Raw genomic sequence first — 16,790 nt, 5'->3', positions numbered from 1 at the left:
AATGCGGGCAATCTCCTTCCCTACCCTCCAGGGCTGTTGTGCCTCAGTGTGGTTCCCATGCTACTCATCCTGCACCCATCTCCAAAGGCCTTACGTTGAGGTACTCCACGGGTTTGGTGACATTGAACTTGTCCATAGTGGTGATGATGATAGCAGGTGTGGTGAGGAAGAAGAGGAGGATGAAGAGGACCACGTTGATCACGAGGCAGCGGATCCACCAGATGAAGCCCCGGATGGAGAGGTGTTCCCTGGGAGGGGGAAAGGAGGGCATCAGGATGGCTGCATGGAGGAAAAGGGCAGGTCCAGGGCCTCACGTGCACACCATGGCCCAGCTTGCACGAATAGCACTTGAGGTGTCAGCCCTATGCCTTCCTCCTCCAGGTCAGATCAGACCTCTAGCTCAGCCCGGCTGGGCTTCAGCAAGAACAACTCATTCAGTCACCAGAGGAGCAGATGGGGAGGAAGAGAAGGTGCACCCCTCTCTCATCGGCAGGGCCCAGTGAGCCCACAGAGCTGCTCACCAGTAGATGTTTTGTGGGTCAGGGGCATAGCTGACGGTCCAGTTGGAGACGTGGAGGGACTCGCTGCAGGAGGAAGCCCTGGGCTCCCCACGGCATGCACAGCCCTGGCACTTACAAGCGTTGAAATCTTTGAGGATTCTGCAGAAGAAGAGGTAGGTGCTGACACAGAGGCCTGGCAAGGACAAGCTGAGGAGCATGCCTTAGTGCTGGCATTCCTCTGGTTTAAGGTGAGAGCTGGGACAGGTCACCTTTTGGGGGAGGACAGGACCCTTTGCACTCACATGGCTGTGATGGTCTCATTGTGGAAGGTGACAAAGGCCATCCCCAGAGGTTTTTCATTCACCTTCTCCTTCTCCCTCTTGTAGTCATCTTTGAGCTTCTCCTCCAGCTTGGTATAGTACTCGATGGCCTCCACCTGGGCAGGGGGATAGGGGTCAGAGCAGAGACCTGGGGACCCAAGCCCCCACATGCCCCACCACCCAACATCTCCAGCTCTCCCCCCACCTCCTCACAGCCCCTGATGACACAGCAGCACAGATGGCCGCAGGGCTTGGGATTGATCATGGATGGTGTGTTCTCCTTGCTCTGCAGGTTGGTGAAGTAGATTCGCCCACGCTCAGCTTTCTTCCTGAAACAGGAGAGCAGAAGAGAAGAAAGGGAGGAAAGAAAGAGGGCAGCTCAGAAGAGCTCTTGTGGCACTTGAAGGGGGAGCCCGCAGGACCAGCACACCCTGACTTCTCATCCAGACCAGGGTTACCTCTCCGCATCGAGGAACATCAGTCGGGCCACATCATAGCAGGGACGGGCCTCTAGGACGGTGCAGTTGGCGTAGGCCTCCCTGTGGATGCGAAGCACCAGCTCATCACATCTGGCACCAAAGGCTGTACCCTCAAGCAAACCCCACACATCCCAGACTTCGCTCCTGCCCTGGGCCAAGAATCATGACACACAGCAAGAGCTTGCTGCGGGAAGCGGGGGAGCCAGTAGGCCCTTACAGAAGCAGCAAGACATGGGGCAAATACTACATCCCCCGGGCTTTGGCACAAGGAGTCTCTTTGGACTTTTGCTCTGTGGCAGAAAGTAACCCCTCTGACCCCACACCCCCTTCTCTGCCTTCATGGGCCACAGGGCTTATGGTTGAAAAGAGGTAGAAGGGCTCCCAGAGAGTAAAAATAATTTCTCCTCTCCCCCTGGTGCTTCTAAACATGGTGGTGACTGTGTGCTCACTGAAGTCCTGATGGAAAAGGAATTTATTTATTTTTTTTTGTTAAAAAAGGAAAAGACACTTTTCTACAAGTCTGTGACCAGAGCAGAAGCAGAACCACAACATCCCGTAGTCACTGCTTGAGCGCCTCCTACCTGCACCTCATCTCTGAACCTGGACATGTCCTGTCCACTGCTTACCACTGACCCCCTATGGCTCTGCAAGAGATAGCTGGGCATATCCGAAGGACACTGCACATTCAGATAAAGATTTGTGCAGAAAAACAGAAGTGAGATACCCAAAATAAAAGCGTTCACCGATTTTGACTAGCTTTCTGCTCTCAATATATTACTGCCCTTCCACTAGCGCTACCCCAATAAAACCACCCCCATTACCAAGCAGCGTTTAATTAGGGACACAGTGAGACTCACTCAAAATGCTTCTTGATCTTCTCTGGCTCAGCATATTTTGAAATCCCATTGATGAAGAGAGTTCGCTTAACCTGGATGGAAAAAAAAAAAAAAAAAAAAAAAAAGAGAGGTGAGGGCAGGTAGATGCAGATGTTGTGGAAGACTGGATTACAGCAAAACCCCAAGGCTAAGGCTCAGGTCAGTGATGGGGAAGGGCAGGCCCATCATTTCTAGCACCCAGAGCTCCCCATCTCCTATGCTTCCACTAGCTGTTGGCATCCTGGTGCACTGCAGATTACCAGGCTAGGGGCTTACACTGCAGCTGCCTGAACAGAAACAGGGTCTACCCTTCAGAAATGAAGGAGGCAAAAGCAGCTGGAGCAACTCCTGAGGAAGGCATAGGGTCCCCCACAGATTCACACAGCGCAGGCCTCTCCTGTCTCCCCACAAGCAGTCAGGGCTGCTGCTCTGAAGGAGATTTACCTCTGGACAGGCAGAATAAGAGAGCAGCCAGAACAAGACAGCCCCAAATTGCTGTGGGAAGGGGGGTCCTCAGCACTCTCTCAAAGGCCACCTGATTAGACAGAAGGGCATGGGAAAATGGGCCTAGGAGAATGGCCAGATCCTGCTCACCAAGTCATCCTCTTTGTAGCGCATCTTGGAGGTATGCCGGCGCATGCTGTACACTGTCAGCAGCAGGTACAGGAAGGCAAAGGACGTGTGCAGCCACAGCAGGTTATTCCTGTAACAAGGGAGACCACAAAAGTCAATGCAAGTTTACCACTACAAGTCTGCGTGTGGCTGGTCAGGCCCTGAAGGTGCTGGGGCCACAAGCAGTGTAACCAGCATGGCACCCACATGCCCTACAACCAAATTCCAGGAGCTCAGCCTGGAAATTAGAGCAGGGACAGCAGCCTCACAGCAAGGGGCAGACATGCAACCTTCAAGGAGGTGAGCCTCTGTAGCAAGTGGACATTTATGAAATAACCCCTGAGGGCCTCAATTATCTATCCCACCCCTACCCACACTTACCCGGAATTCAGGTTCGCTATAGTTGTCCTCCCAAAGCTGTAGGCATTGTTTTCTGGGGAGAAAGAGGCAGACACAAGCATGTTCACTTATAGCGAGTGGCACAGAGCACCACTAGGGTGGGCTACGGCAGAAGTCTCAACTGCAGAACAGCCCAAAACCCCACACTGCTCAGGATTACCCTCTGGATGCATTATGCTCAAAAGCATAATGTGAGCATATGGCTCAAAAGCAGCCAGGATTTGTCTGTGTTAGTCCTGTCCTGCTCTCCACAGCTCCCCAGTGGTCTGGGAGACAGTGTCAAAAGCAACTCCCCCAGCCCAGCCAAAGGCTCCCTGCTCTCACCTAGCAAGTCCCCTGAGAAGTTGACAGGTAACACAATGCCCACGGAGAGCACACCCACAGCCACCAGCAGCCCGATGATGTGCCTCTGGAAGGACAGGTAGTGCACTGCATCACCCCCGCACTTGTCCCGTATCTCGTCATCCCTGCCAGGGAGAGAAAAGCTGTCAGGCAATCTTCTACGTTCCCTTGGGTGCTGGAGAAAAGCACTGGGTCATGGCTCCCCTCCTGGTTCGAGAACACACGGCACCCCTGGTTCTGCCCTACAGAGCTGTGTCCAGGCCCCGGGGTAGGGAGCCCAGAACCAGCCTTGAAAAGCCTGGGCAGAAACCTGCCTGCACAAGGCTTACTGCTGCCCCAGTACCCATGCCCCTGCCCCCCAGGACAGGCAGCTGGACATGAGCAAACCCCACCTCACACCCTTCTGGTGGGCCTTGCCTCTCCTGCTGAGATTATCCCACAATGCTCTGAAGACAAGACGTGCTCAGGAGACTACTCCTGAGCATCATCAGGCTGGGGGTATCTCCCTGCATCTTCCAGTTCCCTCTTTGCAGCCATTCCTTGGACAGCAGTGTCCCTAGCAGGAATCTCAGGGAGAGGGGCATCTCTGCAGAGCAGTGATCAGTGTTTCTGAGATGGGACCAAGGCAGAGGAGACCTGGCGGCTGGGTGCTCTTCTCTGTCACAGCCTCACTGTGTGACCTTAGTTTTAACTTTAGGACTCATCATCTAGTCCCGTCTTTGCTTGTCCTCTCTGGGGACCCAATTTGCTTGTGCTCTTCAGAGAAGGGGCTGCAGCAAGGGCAGCAACTTCACACAGCTGTACTGTGCTAGGTGTCCCAGTGCCCCACATTGCCTCTCCTCCTTCCCCATGTGGGTCCCCCTGCGCAGGTCCTGGGGCACTTACTTTATCCTGAAGATAGCCGTCAGCCAGGAGCAGAAACCCTGTGCAGGACAGAGACAGGAGGGTCTCGCATCACTCTGTGTTCCCTTATCCCTGCTCCCTCCTTCAAAGGCTCAGGGACCAGGCCGGTGTCCTTGTACCTCCACAGACACGGCTCAGGGAGAGACAGACCACAGGCACCCAGAGGTGCAGAGCCATAGATGGGCCAAGGTGAAAGAGATGACAGTGCTACTCCACGGGGCACAACACAGGCTGGACTCCGCCATGCGGCTGTCCCCTACCAACTAGCAGCTCAACCTCCCAGGCAACCCATGGGCTCCTGGCTAGCATGGAAGATCTCCACAGCCTAGGGATAGCCAGAAAATTCACCACACAGGTACTTTAGCCATCATCCTGGACAAGAGGAGCTCTGCAGGGACCAAGAAGGCAGGCTGGGCCAAGCCAGTGCTTCTCAAAGGACATCTTGGGGAGAAGTATTTCCTGGGAGCTTCACAACCTATCCATCACACCTTGTTGTCCTGCTGAACTGTAACTCCCCTTTAGAGAAGAATACAGCAGTAGAGGTAGACAATGGTGTGAGGAGGAGCTGGCAAGTACTGTTTGTAATGCTGAGATGATAGTTTGGACAGATGTCCGTTAAGCCACAGGAATGTACAGCCTACTTATTTATGTGGCTTCTAGACGTGTGCTTAGTTACGTCTCCTTGAGCTCCATACCACACACACACACGACAAGGTGTGGGACTTAAGGCTTGGGAATGGGCAAAAAGTGTTTCTTCTGAAGAATCCTTGGTTCAGACAAGCTGTGGGCTCCTGGCCACTCAAAGGTGAGGTGTTTTGACTCTTGCTACTACTCACATTGTCCCTCTGGTCGAAGTCCACAGAGCTGGAGACAGAGGTGAGGCGTTCGTAGCGGTCATGGTTGTCAGAGTGGAGGGCGGAGGCTACGCTAAAATGACAAGTGGGAGGTGAGGGAGAGAGTTAGAAGATGCAAGGAGGCAGCCTGGCAGGAACCAAGAACACCCGGAAGATCAGAGGTTAATTCAGGTCAGTTTGCCCCAGTGAGATGGGGAGAGGTGAGATCAGAGAGCAGAGGTAGCAGTAAGCAGAGACCCCTCCTCAGACGGCAGCCCGAGCCTGGCAGCTCCCATGGGCTTGGCCATGGAGGCTACTCGCTCAGCACCTTCCGAGAGGCACCCGCCTGACACAGCAGCCCCTGTGAAGACGGGCTGGCAGCAGCTGCCACGGAAAAGAGTTGAGGCCTGTTTAGTTTAAATAGAGGACAGAAGGTGGGAACCAGAGGGTGCCACAGCCCCTCTGGCTCCAGTGCAGCCACGAGGCGGCAGCCCCGGCACTCCGGAGAGGTGCCGGCAGCAGCTCCCATCCTGGAGGGCCTCACTCACCTTAGGCAAGAGGAAGGCCAGGAGTCTGGTGGGTTATAATATTCCGCTACACCAGTCCTCCCTGCCCTTAGTACTTCAGTGCAGGGAAACCCGGGAGAAGGAACGCAGCTGAGCCCCAGTGGCTGTGCTGCCTGGGACCAGGCTCAGCCCAACGGGCTCCACAGCCTCAGTTGAGCCTCCTGCCTGGAAATCCCTCCAGCAGGAGCAGGGCAGACTGCTAGAAATGAATGACTACAGGCTAAAGGACAGGAAAGCAAGAGAGGTGAATATCCCAGAACTCTTTACTCCAGGCACAGGCAGAGACCTAGATGAAGAACCTGCAGCAGAAGCATTCAAGACAGACAACAGCCCCCACTACAAATGGAGGCAGCGTGCAGCTGGCAAAGGAGACAAGAAAATCGTCCAGAGACCTAAATTAAATAGCACTTGCAAGATGACAACAGCAGGCTGGGATCTTGGAGGTACAAGAAGAGATATGGCTGATCTGAAGGCTAGAAGCAAATGAAGAACCCCAGATGAAAACATGGTCTCCCTGTAACCAGTACAGGCTCAGGAAGATCAGATGGACAAGAATCTGGAGAAGCAGCAGCTAAGAGAAGTGCTAGAGATGAGGGGGATGACACTATGGGAAGAAAGACAAGCAAAGTCCCTGACGACCCTGCCAAAGGAAAGATGGATGGACACGTGGCCTCCCTCAGAGCAGAGCAGCACCTGCTGAGTCCCTAGCTGGAAGTAACACAGAAAAGGAAAGGAGATTAGCTGAAGGTCATGGGACTACAGCAGTGCAGATTAGACAGTGGTGTGCAGCCTTGCGACTGTGTGGCCCGACACCTTGCTCTGCTGGAAGGACAGAGGAAGCTTCAATCAAGCTCTCAGACCTTCAGCCCTTTAAAAATCCCAGAGATGCTGCAGCTGGGTGCAGGAGCAGGGGCAAATTCCTGCTGTCTGCAGCCCCGAGGAGAGCCCAGCACCATGACACTGTGTGGTTTTGGCTCATCGGTACTGGAAAAGCAGAGGACAGTGGCAGCAGATGCAGCACAGGAGGGAACAACTGAGGGGAGTGCCATGGTATGAGATGACCAGGCTAACTCAGCACCATTCAGGGGGATGCAGATGATAATCAGGATGACCTGCAGTGCTCGGAAGACAGAGGAGGCCAAACCTCGCCTAAATGGGAAGCTGAAGAGGGAGCTCCAACGGTACCTGCACTTAGGCGGAGGCTTTTTAAAGCAAAGCACTAACAAAGCAAGTGGGTGGAGGCAAGGTTGCCTTAAACTGCAGGAAGACTGTGGTGGAACCCTGCCTGCTACCCCAAGTTTGGTGCCAGCCCTGCCGCAAGAAGGACAGGGTCTGAGGCATGGCTAGCCTCAGGCCAAGGGAATCACAGGCTCCAGGAGGGGAGGCCAGGCATGCCATGGAAAGGGCTTGTGGCAGTGCGAGGCAGGAGGTGGCTGCGTGGGTGGCAAGCCCCACAGGGCTCTGTGATCGCTGTCCTTACACGCAGAGGTGCAGGCAGGTTGCCATGACTCCTGGTACAGACTAAGTCACCAATTAAGAGCGCTGGATAGCTACCACGAGCCCTGGCAAGGGGCAGAACCTGCTGGTTCTCAGGCAAAGGGACACACCACAGAAGGATCCCCTCCTACACCAAGAGTGATGCTGCACATTCAAGGGCTGGGAGCACCAGGTGGCATACACATGTCCCTAACCACCACCTACCACTGCGTCCCAGCAGAGAACAGTTGGAACGGGAAGATGCCACCAGCCTTGGAGGAGCACAGCCAGGACAAAGTTTCCTTGCTGAGCTCCACAGGCTTTTGGAAGTTTCTGGCTATCAACACTGTTCCGGCTCAAGCAGTATGTTTAGGGTGGGGTGGATGTCAGCAGAGAGCTCCATGAAGCTCAGATGAAGAATGGCAGCAGGAAGAAGTGGTCCCCTGGAGAGACACAAACACTCATGAGGAAAACTGAGGTGGCCCCCTTGAAAAGCCTCAGAACATGACAGCTCTGCTACTTCTGCCTTACTCCCCTCACAAGGTATTAGCAGTGAAAACTTGCCAGACACACCTGAAGCAGGGCCAACCACCAATGAAACGCTCAAGCACGAGTGAGGGGTCCCCTCTGTGCCATGTACCACAGCTACTACCACCTCTGTTTTCACAGCTCTGACTGCTCTCCTCCTTTGGGGGCAAGGAGCAACTACAAAACCAGGAGCATCCCTGTACCCTCTCAAGGCAACAGCAGTGGCAGGCCCCTGCTTTGCAAGCAATGGAGTATGAGAAGTGAGGCTGCAGCTTGCTGCCCCAGCCTCAGGCGTGTGCCAGCCTGGCTGGAGCGACCATTGCAGACTCTGCACCACCAGCTGATCATCTCCTCTGCAGCACGTACCACCCAGCCAGTCGGCAAGGCACGGGGGATGCTCTTAGGCATAAAAGCAGCAAGAAAGAGGAAAGTGCAGAGAGGGAGGTCCATGGCTGTGCTTAATGGGCAATGCCAGGTCAAGGTGCCAGAAGATGCTCTCAGCAGCACTGAGGCAGGAAGTTTGCTTCTGCAAGGAGAGAAACGACAAAGGTGCTGCCTTGCTGGGTGTGCTGCCAGCCAGGGGTAGGTGGTGAGGGACAAGGGCCAATGCTTGCCCTTGTCCCAGCAGCTTCAAGGGGTAAAAGAAAAAGGAGTTTTCCAACTGCCTGCCAGATAGTCTCTGTGCATCTGCCTGACCTTGCAGCTAACATGGGAACAGCCCTTGCGGCACCCTCACACAGGAGAGGCCAGGCAAAGGAGGCTCCCCTGTACCTGGGTGACCCAAGAGTGCTGTAGGCTCAGGCAACCAGGTTTATTTTCTCCATTGTAAGGCAGAATAGCTGCACATGGGTAGGTAGTGCAGGGTATGTGATGTGGCACCCTCTGCCTCAGCCAGGACTGGGACTTCCTTGGCACTGCTGCCCTCAAGGAGTCTTTAAGGACTTCTAGGGGAAAACAAAGGGTGCATCCAGCTGTGGTAGTGGCTGACACAAAGGGGAGGAAAAGAGAAGAGCACAAATCCACACCCAAACTCCCAGCCACTTAGATTAGTTCAGAAGCAAGACAGAAAACTGCAAGAGAAAAGGAGAAAGAGTGAGAGCAAGAAAGAGAGAAGAAACAAGACCCTGAAAAAACAACATACTATTCCCGCTCCTCTCGCTCCGTCTGCCAGCGTCGGCGCCTGGGGGTACAGAAACAGAAAGGGAAAGGTTACAACCAGGGGAGCAGGTGCTGTGTCTCCTCTGTTGCAGGAAGCTATGCACCCAACACGGCTCCACACCATCCTAAGGAACAGAAACCTGCCAATGGTCAGGCTAGAGAAGACCTTCCTTCCAGAGCCCAGCACTGCCCCAAGCCACAACAACCCGGAGTCCCCACCAGCCCAGCAGCAGAGCGCTTTGCTGTCAGCTAAAGGGAAGCTGGCTTCACTGGGAAGGCAGCCTGGCTCCACAGCATGGGCATCCCAGGGAGCTCCTGAGGGACAGGAACTGTCTGCCACCTGAGCTCCCCTTCCACACCCCTCCTTCCAACCCAGACAGCCAAGACACTTACACCCCACCCTCCTGAAATGCTCATCCCACCCCACGGAAGGGCCAAGCAGCAGGGACTCCTCCCTGGGATCCTGGTCCTGGTGATCCACAGCCCTTGTCCCTCTCCTCGTGCTGTGCTTACCAGCCCTCCCTCACCAAATAGCTGGTGCCCCTCTGACTTTCTGCACGCAGCCACTGCTTGCACTCCCTTGCACCCAAGGTGCTCAAGCACAGCCTCTAAGAAGGGCCATCCCTTTCTCCCCACTGAAGGTCAGAGCTTCCCTTCTCCTCGCTTTCCCCTAATGCCCCCGCACTGCTCATTTCCCCAGCCAGGCCAGGAAAGGAGGAGCAGAGGAGCCACAGGGACACAGCTACTTCTCTGACACTATCCAGGACCATTTAGCTAAACCAGCAGAGTTACTTGTTTGGTGCTGAAAGAAAACAACTCTTACTCTTCCCACTGCTGTGCAGGGAGTGCTCAAGAGCAGCTTGCTTGAATCTGTATTGCCAAAGGAACCAAAGAGGCTGGAACTCAGCCCCATCTGAGCCTTTGGGTGTGCAGGTGATCAAGAGGAAGAACCACCTACCAAAGGCAGCCTTCAGAAGCCACACTTGGCCTCCAGCACATGAAAAAGTACCATTGGCACAGCAAACCACTGCTGCAGAGAGGCTGACTACCTTGCACAACTCCTCTAGCTTAATCAAGGAGAGTTCCTTGTTCTGAAGTGGCATAAGTAATCATTGGCCTTCCTGCTGTTGACAGCAAAAACAAGTATAGCATCTCACACTGCTGTGGAGCTGCCATCCCCAATGGGCCCCAGCTTTTGCTGACAGACACTGTAGCCCATGAATGTATTGGGCAGGAAGGATCCATACCCAGATCAACTCATCAGCACTTGGGACATGAGCTAAACTAATATTAGCACAGCAGTAGTTCACCTGGAAACTCAGCCTACCACTTTCAAGTGCTCTTAACAAGAGCTGCATCCAGCAGAGCCACAAAGACACCTTCAGAGGCTTAACAAAGACTTCACTGTGGCAGCTCTCACCCTTCCTGTGACCTCTTTTCCTCTCTTCTCCCTCCATCTGCTGTTCCTCTGTAAGGGTCCCTGCACACCTGTGTCACTGTAGGGACTGTAAGTGATATGGAGACAGCAGGGACCATTCCCTGTGTCAAGAGAAGGATGCTGTAACAAAAAAGCTGGTAAACAGGGATTCTTCCTGTTCCTGGAGCTCAGGGGATACTGGCATGCTTGCTTCTCTTCCCCAGCTGCCTCCAGCACATGCGATTTATCCCTTCTGCCCTGCAGCGAAGAAGGGTACCGCTCATGCCTTGTTTTCCTGCCCCTCTCCCATGCTTACCTGTCAGCATCAGTCACCAGGGCCAGGCGTCCATAGTCCCAAGCAACTTTACGCAAAATTGAAAAGACAAACAACAGTGCCTGGAAGAGAGAAAAGGAGGAGCTGTGAGATGAGAGCCACAGGAACAGGGATGGTAGGAGGGGACAGAACTGCTCAGCTAACAGCACACCAAGACCACAGGATACCACAAGCTCCCCAGGACTGTTAAAAGCAGACTATCCTGATGGCTACGGAAGGCAGAGGTCCAGGATGCAACACACAGTAGCTAAGTTAGGCACAGGATTCAAAAGACCCTCAGGTCCCAGGGAGGCAAGATTATGCCTACAGCATCTGTGGTCCTGCAGTTTCTAAGCAGGAACAACCAAAGCCTTTTGGTAGGTAAAGCTGCAGGGACTTGGCACCATAAGTGGGAGTTTTGGGATGCAGGACTGACCTAACCTTACCCATGTCCTTACAAAAGTTTGCAACACCCTTCCACAGGCTCACTGTGGTGGTATTGGAGTTAAGTCAATAGTGACTAAGCCACACAATCAGGACCATAAAGTCAGACAGCAGCAGAGTCAGGGATGGTACCTGGGGCCCTCAACTCTTAACCATTCAACCACAGTCCTCCCTTCACAGCTAATTAGGGGAGAAGGTGCTAAAGCAACAGTAGGTAGACTTACAAGAAAGCACATAAAGTCAAGGGCTAGGACAGTGGGCACCCCACCAAAGGGCAACCCCTGCAGCACAGTGCTGCGGATGCGGGCACTGTAGCAGTAGTCCTTGGTGCTGTTGCTGCATGTGGAGGCCTTGCATGCGGCCCCTGCTGAGCCCAGGGTGGCGATCACGTAGGGAAGCATCTCTACAGCTTCATCGTCTTCCCTGGGGAAAGGAGAGAAACACCTGGTTAGACACACACCAGCTGGACAACAGCATAGCCCTGCTGGAGTTAGGGGCCAGCCCTGCCTGCTACCTCAGGCTCCTCTGTGCTACAGGATTTCCCTGGGAACAAGATCATCTGGAGAAGCCTACTGAGTTTGGGGAGTGCTGGAAGAGCCCAGCTGCTTCAGCAGCTGTGGTCCCACCACACAGTCCCAGAGCTCCCTTCTTTGTTCCCCGACACATCATTTAGGTGCACCTCGTTCTCACAGACTACTCCTCTTCCTGAGGACATGGTGTCTCAGCCTCTCTCCCTCAGCAGGGAGAACGTTTAAGTACAGGAAGGAATGAAAGGGTGGGGTGGTGGGGGCGTGAAGTCACACCTGGATGATGGAAACAAACTGCTACGGACAGTTGCTGCATCATGATTCCACAACTTCCTTTGCCTGGCTGCATGCCATTAGCTTTATTAGGCTTAATCACCACACTCTGCTCACTGCAGGCCTCAGCCCCAGGGCACCCATCAGAGTTGGTTACATCCCTGCCTGTCTTCTTTCCTTCCTCTGACTTGGACCCATTTAGATGCGACTACACAGAAGGAAGAGAGGAGGCTTAGGCTCTGCCATTTAGCTGGTCAAATATTTATTTCAGTTACCTCCCCAAATTGCTACAAGACCCACAACTGGGTATGGGTCAGCATCACTGCTTGGACACCAGGAGATCTTCCTCCTGTGCATAGCAACTCACAGAGAGGACCATGCTAGCAATGAATAAATGCAAATTGAGCATGACTGGGATGCTCTAGAAATGACAAGTCAACAGCAGAAAACACAACCACTTTGTGGAACAGGGGACAGAAAACCCCAGCAGCTGCAGAAGGAAGCAGTGACAACAGATGGAAAGATCTACTAAGGCTGCCGATTCGTGAACCACTCCTCTTATCTAGCACCCAACCACTAGCCCAAATCCTTCACTACTACCACATACGATGCAGAAAGGCACAGCATCCCTTCTGGGCAATGCTCAGGGGCTGCTTACCCAGAAATACCATCCTGGTGGGCTGGGCAAAAGAGCCATCACTTGCCCAAAGTGTAAGGAAGCCACCATGCTGCCTGCCCTGTGTCGGTTTCAGCCTCTCGTCCCAGAGACGGACCCTGCCACCAGCCCTGCCCTTCTAGCTCTGTGTTGGATGGTGACATTAGCAGAGAGGGCACGGGGCTCTTCCCTCCGGATCACAGGTATATCCTGGCAATCTCCTGCCTGGCTGCAGATATTTATCAGCATCACAGCCCAATGCTGACTGGATAATGACCACCAAACTGTTTACTGTGGCATCCTAGAGAGCTTGGCTTCAAAGTTATCCCTCCTGGCACAGCTGGCATGGATGCACAGCTGCAAAAACCAATGACAAAGGGCACCACGGCAAGCAAAAGCCCAGCTAGGTACACGTACTAAAGGGCATGGCTTTTCCAATTTGGCTGACCCAAGCAGCCTGTTAAGAGATATTCCTAGGTACAGGGCTGGAGCAGGGCTGCCAGGAGCCGAAAAAAAGAAGTAGAAAAGCAGGAGAAGAAAGCCAAGCCATGAGATAACAGCTGGGAACCAAGTGGGAAGCCAGGCAGGATAATTCACCCTAGCTGAATCAATGACAGATGTGGAATGCTCCAGGGAAGGAATGGGAAGGGGCTCACCAAAGGAAAGTTATGTGCTTTGGAGTGTGAATGGTTATACCCCTCTGCTTTTACCTCCAAAGTGCCAGTCTCGATGGACTCATTGCAGAGTGAAAAACCTTGCCATTACTCTTTTTGGGAATCTTGTAAACTTTTTAGGTTGTAAATGGTGTCTTGCAGCAATGAGTTCCAGATGTTGAATGAAAGACTATGATCCCACTGCAACTCCACAACCTTCAGTTCTCCTTGCACAGTGAGAAAAGGCTAAAAGAAAAGCCTTCACTTTTTCTAGACCTACTAAGCTCACTACTATTAAGTGCCCCCTCCCTCCCGTGTCACGAGGTGTCTTCCAGCTCTAACCACTCTCACCGCACATCCCCAATATATCCTCTCTTCTGACCCTATGGAAAGATGACCAGAACCACATACAATATCCTAAATAGGGAAATGACCTTGACTGCCAGAACAGCATCTTGATGCTCTCAGCATTTCTCCTTACACTACTGTTCGTGCAGCTGAGCATGACTTACTTCTCCGACAGCATCTTTGCGTATTGAGGAAAAGCATCTCTGTAACTGGCCCGCAATGCTGCGGCCCCGAGTAGTCACGGTAATTCAGAAGCCAGCCATGTCTCGGAACAAATCATTCCTTCCAACACGCGCAGCTGCACGCTTCTCAGTAACCCCTTTCTCATCGCCTCACACCACTCTTGATTCATATGGTGTTACTTTAGAGTCACTTCATCTTGACAAATCTGAATGCCCTCAGGGTATCGGCAGATTTTGGGTACCTTTCTGGACATTACCTTTTCTGCGTCATTAATAGTGAAGGACCTCATCCCTCTGCTCTTGTCACACTGAAATTGCTTATTTGCTCCTAGGCCTTGTTTGTGGACCCTCAGCCAGCTTTTGATACAGGACTCTACATCTCCTCCAGTGGACACTTCTTTTAACAGTTTTGTGGGGAATTTCAGAGGTTTTCTGAACATCCAAGCAAGTTACACAAGCTGGCCGAATATTACCTATTATTTTACCAAAGTACTGAAAGACTTGCAACAAATCAGGAAAGTATGATTTTCCTCTGCAGAGACCAAACTGTTTACCTCATTCCTGCATGTTTTATAGCCCCATTTTCCAGTCACCTTACTAAAAGAAATGAAGCTCATATGCTCATACTGCTCACAACACTATCATAATCATTATTTATACAAACTATTACATGTTCAAGACAAATTTTGCAGGCTTATGGGTAATTTAAGCCACATTTCACAGAGACAGGTCCCAGAGATGGATTTTTCTTCTGAAGCCTAGAGGATGGTCTGGAAGGGACTGGAGATAAACCTTCCTAGCCTCTCCAGTAACCCAGAGCAAACACCCAGTAACGGAAAAGCTGCGATATATGCCCAAGGCTTACATGGCCTTTTCATCAGCCCAACCAGACGGCACAGCAGCAGTCAGCACCATCCTTAGGTATGCAACCTCCCCATCCAGCTGGTAAGCACAAGAAGGGGCTCCCCATGGAGACAGAGGTGCTTTATGCGTGTGGGAAGGCTGGGAAAGCTTGAAGGGATGTTCTTCAAGGGATGTCTAGAGCACTTCTGTCCTTCCAGCTCCCCCAGCTACAGGCTAGAGGTGACCTGCCATCAACATCACTTCAGGTCAGACCCACCAAGGTGCTCAGCTTCCTCTGATGCTACAACACAGGTTAGGCAACGAAGAAAAAGCTTGGTGAGCATCTCTGCAGGTTTCATTGACAGTGCCTACCCAGTATCCTTCATCCAAAGACCTTTTCCAGGTGCTTATCAGTTGAGCGAGAGGCTGGCTACTTTTGCCAGGCACAGTGCAACCTGTGGGCCTGGCAATATCTCTGTCGTCATGCTCAGTCTGCACCTCATGTGCAAACCTCTGCCCCCACCAGGCAGGGCATGCTGCAATGTGCCCTATACTGCAAAAGTGCAGGGCTGGTCCTGCAGGCAGCCAAAACTGGGTGTAGTGTTTTAAGCAAAGTTCAGGCAGGGAGGAAAGGTGGCGCTTGCAGCAAGCACAGCCTTGCAACGCAGCAGTGTACTGCCCAATTACGAAAGGAAATCCCCTCCAGCAGTGTGGGAGGGAGAGGGGAACTTCTCCATCAACAGCTGCCCCCCTCCCCAAATACCCATCAGATGCCCTGCCTCCACCCAAGGCAGAGACGGCTTTGCTAAGCTTTCTGTTCACATCCCACTGCCCACCTCTGGGGAAAGACTCTGCATGTCTCCTTACACCTATGCTGCTGTTGCAGGTAAGAGAGCTCCTGTGACCACACAGGCTGTGCTGGACCAAGACATGGTTGAAGGTGCCCTTCCTGGTCCCTCCTGCCCCTCTCAGGCTGTGGGACAGGGCAAGCTTGGCTCCACCTGGGCTGAGATGCTAACAGCAGCATGAGCTCCTGCACATCAAGACAGCTAAGGTGCAGGGAGTTGGTGAGAAACTGTTGTGAGGGCTGGGGTGGTGGGAACCAGCCCAGCGTATCCAAGCCCTTTCTTGACTGCAAGCATGGCTTCCCACTACAGCACACAGCGGGGCCAAGTAGGCAGTAAGAGGAGCAGGACATCAAACCAGGTCCCATGCAAGCCCCTGGGCCTTCCCCTCCTGCACTCTGTGCATTTAAATGCTGACTTCCTCAAAACAGCAAGTTCAGTGTAGAAAGACTTGCCAAAAGGCATAGGCATTTTTGGCTCTTATTCAGCAATACTGGACTCCATCCCCTTCTCTATAAGCAGCAGGAAGAGGAGACGGAGGAACAGCAGTCCCCCTACTTCCCCCATCCCCAGAAAAGACTGCTCCCTGCCCTGCACCACAGCCTCCACATCCCCAGCAGGAACAGTGTGTCTACACTGCCCCATGCTTCTACCCCCACACGTCAGGAGCAGAGACATCCCACTTCCTAGCTGAAGTCCCTAAAGCACATCCCACCAGGCGCTGCAGTGCATGCAGCCTCCAGCCCAGCTCCCACCTGATAAGCCTCGTGCAAACGCAGCCCTGGGAACTGCTGCTCTCGAGGGCTTGGCAGACCCAGCAGGGCAGCAGCTCTCCTTCTCCTTGCCTTTGTCCTTGGACTGCAGATCAGCACAGCTTGCTGGGTTTTCCTCTGGATGAGCACCCATGTAGGAGTCAAGCAAACCTCCACACTCCCATCTGTCCATTGCAAAGGGAAAGAGGGAAGAAGGCAGTGCTGGGAAGGCCATGATGACATGCCTTGGCCCTTCCATGGCTGTGTCTCAGCCTGCAGGATGAGACACGTGCATCAGGATGCTTGCAGAGTCATCCCACAGCCTGGGCAGGGGGTGACACCTGATAGAGGCCCAAGGGGCTCTTGCAGGGCAGGGGACCAGGAGGTGCCCATGGAGCAGGCTGCCTGCCCCACGCTGAACTCTGTTGCAGCACAGCGTGGCCAGGGCATGTGATAAAAACAGTGCTGTGGGCCCTCCCAAATGGAGTATTTCCCATTCTCCTCACCAGTTCACCCTGGAGTCTTTGCCCCTCATGTCCAGCACTTG

General features: G+C 53.3%; 1 protein-coding gene across 2 annotated transcripts in view; it reads right to left on the bottom strand.

The window, feature by feature from the left end:
- TMEM63B (transmembrane protein 63B) overlaps positions 1-16,790 on the bottom strand; it is a 48,096-nt gene that overhangs the window by 7,784 nt on the left and 23,522 nt on the right. The window contains exons 2-15 of one of the 2 annotated variants that reach the window (XM_037405354.1): positions 11,390-11,588; positions 10,725-10,804; positions 8,975-9,013; positions 5,267-5,357; positions 4,413-4,450; positions 3,510-3,652; positions 3,168-3,219; positions 2,769-2,877; positions 2,157-2,227; positions 1,279-1,359; positions 1,026-1,149; positions 803-936; positions 522-659; positions 95-248 (exon numbers count right to left, since the gene is read on the bottom strand). In XM_037405354.1, the coding sequence (XP_037261251.1) occupies positions 95-248; positions 522-659; positions 803-936; positions 1,026-1,149; positions 1,279-1,359; positions 2,157-2,227; positions 2,769-2,877; positions 3,168-3,219; positions 3,510-3,652; positions 4,413-4,450; positions 5,267-5,357; positions 8,975-9,013; positions 10,725-10,804; positions 11,390-11,566 (1,431 nt within the window). In that variant the 5' untranslated portion in view covers positions 11,567-11,588. The remainder of the gene's footprint in view (positions 1-94; positions 249-521; positions 660-802; positions 937-1,025; positions 1,150-1,278; positions 1,360-2,156; positions 2,228-2,768; positions 2,878-3,167; positions 3,220-3,509; positions 3,653-4,412; positions 4,451-5,266; positions 5,358-8,974; positions 9,014-10,724; positions 10,805-11,389; positions 11,589-16,790) is intronic. The other variant, XM_037405355.1, reaches the window with a different exon arrangement.

Source organism: Falco rusticolus, chromosome 12 (assembly GCF_015220075.1).
Source record: "Falco rusticolus isolate bFalRus1 chromosome 12, bFalRus1.pri, whole genome shotgun sequence".
Lineage (NCBI taxonomy): Eukaryota > Metazoa > Chordata > Aves > Falconiformes > Falconidae > Falco > Falco rusticolus.
The sequence above is the reverse complement of the archived record's forward strand: the minus strand, read 5'-3'. Positions and strand labels throughout refer to the sequence as shown.